The sequence below is a fragment of the Engraulis encrasicolus genome, chromosome 14, assembly GCF_034702125.1.
Source record: "Engraulis encrasicolus isolate BLACKSEA-1 chromosome 14, IST_EnEncr_1.0, whole genome shotgun sequence".
NCBI lineage: Eukaryota > Metazoa > Chordata > Actinopteri > Clupeiformes > Engraulidae > Engraulis > Engraulis encrasicolus.
The window spans coordinates 27491647-27502519 of NC_085870.1; the positions used below are offsets into that span (position 1 = coordinate 27491647).

Sequence of the window (10873 nt, forward strand, 5' to 3'; positions counted from 1 at the left end):
AAGGATGAGAGAAGGATGAGGGTGGAAGGAGGGGGATGGGAGTTAGTACAGGATGACAATCAGAGGGGCTCTAATAGGAGCAATGAATGGATGGTGTACAATGGGGGGGGGGGGGGGGGTCCACTGGAAGGATGGAAAAAGGGCAGCTGGGCACACAATTAGGGGTGACTAAGCAGACAAGGATATAAAAAGGGAAGATAGAATGAAGATGTTGGGAGGATGGTAAATGTGGATGGCTGAGCAGGATGGGTGGAATGATGGGAGAGATGAGGGGATAGCATAATGGGTGGAGTGGTAGACGGAAGGATTTGGGCACAATCAGGAGAGCTTCATCCGGAGGGATGGAAAAATTGAAAGATAGAATGGTGGAATGTTAGGAGGATGGTAAACATGGAAGGCAGACTTGGAAGAATGGAATGATGGCATACTGGAGGCATAGAATGATGGGAGGATGGGTAGATGGGTGGATGGAAAGGTGACGCACCATCAGGGGGGCTTCAACAGGAGAGATGGAAAGATGGAAATATAGATTGGTGGAAGGATGGCGAGCATGGCTGGGAGAGTTGGAAGAATGGAATGCTGCATAGATGGGAGGATAAGGAGGCAGCATGGGGTGGGGGTACACACACACATGTTCGTGCACACACACGCGCACACACGCATAATACACAAACACACATGATGCTGAACATGCACACACGCGCACGCGCACACACACACAGATGTTTTCTTAACAGTGCAACAGTGAGCCCAAAAGCAAGGCATCTAACACAGTTCATTAGTCCAGGAGGACTGAGTCTGCACATAATTCACTTACAGCATTGTCTACTCCAGATCTAATATGCTGAAACACAAGTGAGGCAACTCGAAAAAAGATTGCTACCACTCAACATGTCCTTGTCTCCATGACAGCAGGACTGGAGAAACTGAGAGGGGTGTCAAGCCTACAGAGATGGAAACTGGCACCAGACAACAGCCAAATACTGCCGGAAGAAGAATAACGTTTAACATAATTGCTGCTCAATGGCTGGTTGGCTAAGGTTTGCATTTTACAATGTTTTACCGCAGGTGTGTAAGGTTAAGGAGACTCAGGATCCCGACATCAGGATATGATTCCTGCCTCAGCAGAATAGGGTTTTAAACACTATCCCCCCACCCCCTCTCTCCTCCTGGGAGTAGCCACAGATAGCCTCTGTGACAGGTGCTCCATCACCGCTGCCACTAGCACCAGCACCCTTCACCCTTCCCCCGTCAGCATCATCACCTTCTCCCCTCCCCCTCTCCCAGCATCCTCACCTTCTGTGACCCAGCTCCAGCATGAATGCCCCCACACACCAGTGCTACCCAGTGACTGCTCAGTTAAGGTGGTGGCTGGGAGGTTAGTAGTGGCAGTGCAGAAACGTGCAGGGTTACAGTACATGCTGAGGAGTGCTCAGCATCCCTCCTATTCAAAGCCTTTTGCACCATTTCCAATTGCCCCAAATTGAAGACAAATGATGTTCAGCATATTGTCATATAATTAGGGCTGTAACGATACACTCAACACACTTTTCGGTTCGTATCACGATTTTTGACCTACGGTTCGATACACCCCACGATTTCTGAAATGTATCTCCACTGAAGTTTGGAAACACTATCACATCAAATCAGAAGGTTGTTTTCTGGACTAAATGGGTAATAAAACTTTGAAAGGGCGTGTCACAATACTGCCTCCTTGTATCACGATACAGTATCGTGACTCTGTGTATCACGATTTCTCGGTTCGATACAATATCGTTACAGCCCAACATATGATACATAATTCTACATTTAGATAGCCTAATTGTAAGTCCAAATACACTATGGTTTCTGTTGGTGTTGACTGGTAATGTGTTGGTTAATTGGCTGCCCTGAGCAAGCAGGATGACTTCCTTTGCTGATCAGCGGCCAAGTGCACCACATTGTCTGTTGGGATATCTTGGTGAAGGTGAGAGGAAATGTGTTGGTAAGATGGTTGTCTTTGAGCAACACAATCATGTTGCTCAATCTACGACCTTCCCTAACCGGCGTGCACAGTATTATCAACAGAGTGATCTCTGCAGACCACACACACAAGCAAAGATAGAACTGCTGCATCTCCACCAACTGAGTCGACCCTGCTGGTTTCCCCCCTCCCGGCTCTTCCGTCTGCTACCTAGATCTCTCACACATTACGAGCCTCGAGGAGGCAACCCCACCCCTGATCTCGTTGATGAGAGGAAAAGAGATTATTTTGACACAGCAGGTCTACCATCATCTCTTTGTGGTGCGTCCAAAACACCTTGGGCAACCGCGCAGGTGACATAACCGATTAAAGCTCTACGTAGTGAAGCGTGTTTTTAAGGGCGCGTTTAATGAGAGCCTTGGAGTCTGTCAGTTAGTCTAATGACTTGGCAGGCAGACATCTTGTGGCTCACATTTGGTTTTCTTTTCACACTAATGAGTGCTATTTTCAAGAAGTTCTTCACAAAACCACACATCAATCAGATGTCATTTAAGATGTGAGATTTTTTTTCCTATTAAAAGACGTTCTTCACAAAAACCATGCACCAACTATGTGCCATTTCATATAAGAGATTTTTTTCCCATTAAAAGCATTTAAGAGCTCCTTATGTCAGCAATGTTGCCTAAAATGGATCTATGACGTCATCCCATGCTCCATCAGATCTACTCGCCATTCTAGAACACTCACTCAATTAATAGTGGAACATCTGTCACCTTGCTCTGCACTTGCCATAAACCATCCCCATGCTGTAAAAGCACTATTAGCTACTAGCTATGGAGCTCAGCACACAGAGAGCATGGCTCACCCTCCCCCCAAACTCTACCACTCCCTTTACTAGCACTCAGCAGCAGCCACATAGCAGCCAGAGCAGCCTACACACCCCTGGGGAACGCTGGCACAACATGGAGGTGGCAACAACCCCCAGCCTCCACAGAGATGGAGAGATTACTCCAGCACCTTTTCCCCCTTACACACACACATTCTCTCTCTCCCTCTCTCTCTCTCTCTCTCTCTCTCTCTCTCTCTCTCTCTCTCTCTCTCTCAAACACACACACACACACACAGACACTACCAAAAGGGCGAGGCCATATTTCTATGCCAGTTATAAGGTCACTTCTTATGCCGAAGTTGGAAGTGTGTGCATGTGTGTGTGTGCATGCGTGCGTGAGTGCGTATGTGTGTGTGTTTGTGTGCATGTATGGGGTCAGGGAGAGTGGGACAGACCACTTAACTCCACAATAGTTGAATTGAATGAAACATGCAGGAGTTCGGAGATGCAATAGATAACTATAATGCATTTCTTACCTAATGAGAATATTGGTCAGCATACTCTGTTCATTTTGGTGTACATTAATTATTCAACTATTATTATTTTTTTGCATACTTGCAGTGGGCCCCTAGTCCCCGGTCCCCATATTGGAGTCCACTGACTGGCCTACACCACACACTGTAAGTGAATGAGTACCCCCAACCCTGGCTGTGAAGATGTGTCCAAAACTGCATGCTCACTGCCCGAGATGTTGCCAATACCAAAACACTCTCCCAGCAGTAGCAGCAGCAGCAGCAAGACCTGCTGCTGTAGTTATGGAAACATCAACTCAGCAACCGCCCGTCTGCAAATGTGGAGGTCACTCTGCTTGGCAGAGGTCAGACGGGAAGGTCACGGGCTGGTGGTGACGCCTTTCTTAACACATCTGACAGCAACACTAATGTTGTCAGCTTAACCCTGCGCTGATGCCATGCCATGTCAGGGGGCTGTCTGTCAGCACCAGTGACGTTGACGGCGACAGGCCGTCCTGAGGCAAGATGTGGTGTTTTAGCGTTTCTTAGTGCTAACACTTCGCAGCCTGGCGGACACAACACAAGCCCTCCTCCTCCTACGCGTCTTGTCATCCTGAAATAAAAATACCCTGGTGCTCTCAGACAGAAGTGGACAGGAACAGCTAAGTCTGGCTCTCTCTCTCTCTATCGTCTGCAAAGAGCAGGAAGGTCATTGGAGGAGCCAGGTGACCTGTGTTTGGGATGCTGACACCCCATTGGCCACGCTGTGTTCCGGCGGCACCCCATTGGACTGTCTTGTATTCCGCTGTCCTGAGCTGCTCCTCCAGCCTGGCCCAGACCCTCCGGGGAGCGCGTTCGCCTCGGTCATGTGAGGATACAGAGCAGGCCGGCAACCACACAATAGCAACCTGACGCCACGCCACGCCTCCATGTTTTATTGCTCCTGCCCCACGTCTCCATCTTTTATGACCACTCTCCATCAGTTGGGAGTTTGGTGGGCTGCTAAGGTTTCATTCAGAGGCCTTTCATCCCTCCAAGCAGAGCCCAGCTGGTCTCCTCAGAGGGGTAATTGAAGAACATGTCAGCTCGACACCGAGGCACTGAGGCCTGCCGCCTTCATTAGAGAGCCTTCATAGGCCACACACACACACACACATTCACCAATACCCCAATCAATTATTTACCAAGCCTAAGTGGAGCGGGGTAGCCAAATACTTTCCGGATGTATTTCAAGAGTTCAGTGTTAAATAGTGACTTAGAGGAAGCCTGCAAAAGCAATACTGAATAGGCAGAAACATTTCTGTATTCCTCAAAAAGATATTTTAACAAACTGCCAATCTGCATGGTGAGGACTAAAACAGTTATTACATTGAGCCAAAAGTGAATTAGAAATATGTAGATAGTGTCATAAAATACAGATGTAGAACAGCCTACACACCAATGGAAATGTAGTCAAAATTATACTTTTAAAAGAGTCAGTATATGACTGGGACTGTTTATGGATGTGATGTTTGTTTTATATGAACATTATTACACACTATTTACAATGTTATAGGCCTACATGTTTTGAATGACACGGGACTCACCTGAAGTTCACACCAAGCCACTTCAACCCATGTTTCGGTGTCCAAGCCCTTGTAAACAGTTTTGAAGGAACCTCTCCCCAACTCGATGTCAAACTTCAGAAACCTTCCGCTAGGTGATGTGGAAACGGCCTTCATTTCAGCCTCCTCCTCATTCTCATCACTCTTCCCCTCATCAGCTTTCCCGCTGCTTTTGAGCGGCTCAGAGGAAGAGGTGGCCTCGCACTTCTTCTCGGCCTGGCCCTTGTCTCTCTCATCCTCGGCGGTGCAACTCTCTGTGCCACTGCCTCTGTGTCCCCCCTGGCTCTCGGTGCTGGAACTCTCATGGAAGCCCACGCGCGCAACTCTTTTGTTCACGATGGTGTTCAGGCGAACGTTGTCTGCCGGGCTGCTGCTGGTGTCACATTCAGTCGCTTCAAACGCCGGTTCCTCCGACTCTGAGAACCACAGACTTCTTCGTACGAACCTCTGGCGGACCAGTCCGCGGTAGTCCGACAAGGGATAGGCGCTGGGATCACTTGCCCCTCTTAGCGCTGCGCCAGGATCCACGTTCATACTGCTGCTGGCATCCCCGTTCATGTAAATAGCGGAGCGCGAGCTCATGTTTGCGTCTAGGTTAGGAACAGAGGAGAATGCGCATCCTAGAGGTGGCTCCGAGCCGGACCCTGGCCCAGGATCCATCTCGTGATTATTTAGTTCTTATCTGTGGCATTCAATGGATGCCTTTATCATAGCTCGCTCAGAGCCGGAGGAGAGAGGGTACCTGCAACGTCCGTCTGCTCTGACGCAGTTTGGCATCATTTGCAGGCTATCCTGTCAGCGAATTTACATCAATTAACCTACAGTTTTTTTCTCGTTCCAAGTCAGCACCCACGACAAAACAGCGGACAGCGTTCATGCCCCCCTAGCAGAGCTACAATCCCACACAGCTAGTTGAAATAATTACGGAATGTTGCATCGACATTTAAAAATGAGATTTGGGTATTTTTACCGACCTCTAGTCCACATGATGGGCCTAAACTTGACACTTCAATTGTGTCACAATCCAAGACAAGTCGTTTGCTCCTTCCATTCCCGTGCATGAGCTAGCTTGGCGACTATCACAGCCGTAGTTGACAGTGGTGGAGACGTTCCTCATTAATCCCACAGACAGCTCGTCATAAAACTATCAAGTGCGCAACTGTGACCCGACATAATCTCAGTTGCTAACAACCGCCGTGCTTAGGCTACATATACAACCGATAATGTAATCCATGCAATTATGTAATTCCGCCTGGCAGAAACTTAGACAAGACCTTCGTTTATACCAATACATCTGGCTGGTATCCGAGGCGTGGATCTGAGTCGGTGATGAGGTTATTCACCCACTGCGGCAGTGTTTTTCTCCGAGCGTAAACCTTGCCAATTTTGACAGCAGCCGGCCAGGAGCAGAAAGACTTGTTATGTTTATATGCTAAATCCTGGCGATGATGACACTCGGCCTCGGCGTCGTTGTCTTTTTAACAGCAGGCCCCACGCCCCTAGCAACAATATGCATCCAATGGAGGCGCAGGCAGGTTCCAGTGGTACCTTCACTCCCCGCGACTGGGGTCGTCACGGACCACACCACGCGCAGTGTCCCGCCCAACCCCTGAGTGACGCCAGGGCTACTGAAGGACGCGCAACGCTGTTCAGGACATCCCTGAACAGTCGCCGAGGCACAAGTCAGGGGAAAGGTAACGGATACATGATTGGTCGTCGTTAATGCAGACAGCATATGATGACACCTTTTCTCAAGAAGATGCAGCCACTGGCTCTTTCATTCCGTATCGGCGGTGACAAACAGCATAGGCTACAGACAAAGGGGCTGAGCCTGTTCAGAGAATAGCTGGTTACGTAAAATAATGATGTGGTGTGTGTGTGTGTGTGTGTGTGTGTGTGTGTGTGTATGTCTTTAAAATTTTAAAGCATACGCTCTGTATGGGATAGATAAATGATACATGACGATGCTATTTTGCCTCCTTCCTTCCTCCCTTCCTCACGGGTGCACGGCTCCCTCTGCTGCTTGGCAGGGCTCCTCACTCACTTCTGTCTCCTCTCCATCATCTGCCGAAATTTGGAGACACCCTCTAATTTCGTTATCCTGATATGACTCAAAGCGTGCTCAGTGAATTATAGTAATATGGTTATAGCAATTGCCATCTAAACCGATTGTGCCAGAATGATATACAGGACAGGTATCCTATTTATGTCTAGTAATTGTAACTTAATTTTCTCTACAGTGGTTGATTTTCATTCGTATTTTGGACGTGGTTGAAATAGCCTATGAGTAGCCCAGTGCTACAGCTTTACAAAACAAAACAAAAAATCCCTCATTTTCCACCACTGTACACCCCCCCCCCTCTCTCTCTCTCTGTTTGCGCACACGTGCATGTTGGCCCATGTTAAGCCTATTAGAAAAAAAAAATGTTTTAGGGGTCATCTGTGGCCTAGTGGTTAGAGAGTTGGTCTTTCAATCTAGGGGTTGCAGGTTCAAATCCCCCCTGACCTCTCCCTACATCTCCATCCATGGCTGAAGTGCCCTTGAGCAAGGCACCTAACCCCACATTGCTCCAGGGACTGTAACCAATACCCTGAAAAATAATAACTGTAAGTTGCTCTGAATAAATGAAAGCGTCAGCTAAGTGCAATGTAATGTAATGCAATTATCATAATAATAGTAATGATAATGATAAAAGGATGAGGATGAAGAGGAACAACAATCCTGGAATTTTTTAGCTGAGATTCTTTAGGCTTTTTTAGGCTTTATTGGGTTCTTCCCAGCTCAAAAGCAGTTTACCAAACCATTTCAACCAAATATTTGACACAGTTGTAATATTTAGTTCAAATTGGATACAATGACGCCCTCTATTGGTAACTACAAGCAAATTGCTGCTGCAACCTACTGTAGGCTGGCAATGTCCCCTGATTCTTGCACAATGCATGTTTCACTGAAACAGATTTTTTTTTTTACTGTAGGATGCTGACCAAAATAATGTAAAACTGAGAAATAAGAAAAGGTTGCACCATGCATCAACCTTTGTATTACTACACATGGACGTTTCGGCGTTTGTGAATAATAATTTTAAAACAAGTTGATTCATGGTGCGATCTTTTCTTACTTTTCAGTAGAGATGCACCGGATCCTGATTTTTAGGATCCTGCCGGATACCGGATCTACTGCTTAAGATCCTGCCGGATCCGGAACAGGATACCGGATCCTACGAAGGGGTTGAAACACATAGCCAACTCGCACACGTGGGCCCTTTTTATTACGTTGGTGCAAACTTTTTTTAAGACTCATTGGCTTACTACCACACTGCCTTCAACGGCCGCTTCCCAAGGGCTTTCACTCCATGCAGCGATTGGGGTTGTGAAAGACTGACTGAAAAGCCTAGGCTACGTAAAAAGTAGAGATGCCCCAGATCCTGATTTTTAGGTAACTGCCGGATACCGGATCCACTGCTTAAGATCCTGCCGGATCCGGATAGTCTGAAAAACCCTATTATCCTGCCGGATCCGGAACTGGATCTTGGATCCTGTACATCTCTACTTTTCAGTGTCATAATGTTTTCCCATGGCAATCTGGAGTCCTTGAAGTTGGGCACAAATGTTTTGCAGGCATGAAATCTCTGTACCTATGTACAAATTTAAGTGTGGCAAAGACTTAGTAGACATGGTATTCTACGACCCTACTGAAGGCAATTCCAAGTGACAATCCTTTCGGTCTTACAGTCATAATACTAGGACGTTGAGCAAAAAGCAATTAATAACATGCATGAATAACCTATTTGAATAAGGTTGTCTGATTAAATTACATTACTGCTAGTTGACTATTCACTATTCATTCGACTATTCACTGTTCATGGCCATCACACATGTATAAGAGGGGTACATATCAGAACAGGCCAAATTCTTCAGACGATGAAACATGTATGCATTGGAATAGTGTTTCTCAGCGGGGGCAGTACAGACCCCCAGGGGATGTTGGGGAGCTCTAGGGAAAGTTGAGAAGGATTCAGCTTAGAGGGAGCGGTGTTTAGTTGCCATTGAATGGCATTAGTCCATTTAATGTTTTAGTACTAAGGGGGCATTGTCAGGCTTATGATGATGTCAAGGGGGAATTTGTTCAAAAAAGGTTGAGAACAACTGCATTAGAAGAATGGAACAAAATGTATTTTATTTTCACCATACACACGCACGGCAGTGGACTGATTTGGTCGGACAAAAAGCCATCTGACAAGCCTCCCCTTACATAGTACATACAATGTAATGGGCACCCTTCTCCCCGGGCCCGGGACAACTGACCCCTTTGTGCCCCCCTGTTTGTCTCCCTGTACACTGCTTTCTTTGCTAGCAGAGGGAGGCAGTGGAGCATCAGTGCAGTGTAAGTGTTAACCTCATGCAGGCAGCAGCAACAAAATCAAGAAAGACTCTTCTGACCCTGGACACTTCCTCCAGCTTCTGTCCTCCAACATATGTGACATAAAATAGCACCGCTAAAAGAAATAAGAGGCTTAGTTTCCATTGTTACCACCACTCCAAACAGCTGCTGCAATATTCTTCAAATGTCATATCCAAGTAGCCTATCTGTAATGCTGCATAGGCCTGATGTTTCCACCACGTTGACTTTTGTTGCTTTTGTGTGTATCAAGGAGGCCTATACCCCTGTAGGCTACTGCCATTCTACAGTCACATTTCTCTTCTGTTGTTAACATAAAATATTATTGACTTACTTGCGCAACAGTTTGGTTAACTGTTTGGTTATTGTTTTTTTTATTGTTTTAAGTGCTATATAAATAAATGTTTGATTTGATTTGAAATAGTCCAGGCTATGCAGATGTCATGGTTTCAATTATAGGCTATGTTAAAAACAAAAACACAAATAAGTGATTTCCTATGAATGAATAGAAAGTAAAGTGAATGACGTTCTGAATGATATTGTCGATAGACTAATTGTTACTGTGATCCGTAATGGACTTTTTGGTTTATATAGCATGACCAAAGTTAGCCCAGCGGTGGGCAATTTGGCCCAAGGACCACATTGGGTTTAGAATATTGGCAGAAGAGCTGGATAGGCAACTTGACTGTGTCAATAAAAATAAGAAATAATCGGCATGATATTCATGACTCAGCATGAAAACCTGTGAAGGTAAGGACTGATACATTTGAAATTAGATGCATAGGCCTACTGTATGTCTTTTTAGATTTTCACATATGCAAAGATTCAGTTGGAAATCTACAGATGTCTTTAGGCCATGCGTGAGGGCCCTGCCTGCATGCCTAACCTCCAGTCATTGTACTTTAAAAGGACTAGATGTGTTAATATTTTTAATGTTTCTGCAGAGGCTGTTTATCAAAGTTTGTCAAAAAAATTAAATCACAATAACAAACTAAATCAACTAAATTAAATTAAAACAGATAAAACACTTCAGGCACCATGGGCAGGTAATGTAAGCAAGAAAGACAATGACCAATTTCCAGGCAGATTTATTGAGTTGAGTTGAGTATTTTTTATTCCAGTTGAGCAAACAAACATTGTCTCTCTAACACATGGTTTAAAAAAAGCATATTCCCCTCACCTCTTCCCCTACACAGATCACCTCCTATTTCCTTTACAGTGTGTACCTGTGCCCACTACCTCCCCCAAGTGTCCAAATCATGTAGGCAAACCGGAACATAAATAAAAGAAGAAGACTAAACCTATAAAGCAAAGCAAATAACCAAACAAATAACTAGAACATAATATTACCAAAATAATAATAAGTAATGTGAGGAAGACAATAATGAAAACAATGAACAAATTAACTAACACGTTTACCATTGCTCAAAAGAAAAATAGTATAGATCCAACCGTTTTGTTACCACCTATTTTATAACTGATGTCTAAAGTCTATGTTGTGCCACCTGCAACAGTCACTGAAAGTTGATACCATTGAAACTGAAGGCTCAGTAATACAGATTTATG

General features: G+C 45.5%; 1 protein-coding gene across 1 annotated transcript in view; it reads right to left on the minus strand.

Moving 5' to 3' along the window:
* wnk2 (WNK lysine deficient protein kinase 2) overlaps positions 1–5766 on the minus strand; it is a 59699-nt gene extending 53933 nt beyond the window's left edge. The window contains exon 1 of the mRNA XM_063216635.1: positions 4891–5766. Within this exon, the coding sequence (XP_063072705.1) occupies positions 4891–5568 (678 nt within the window). The 5' untranslated portion in view covers positions 5569–5766. The remainder of the gene's footprint in view (positions 1–4890) is intronic.
* Between the last annotated feature and the right edge of the window lie 5107 nt (positions 5767–10873).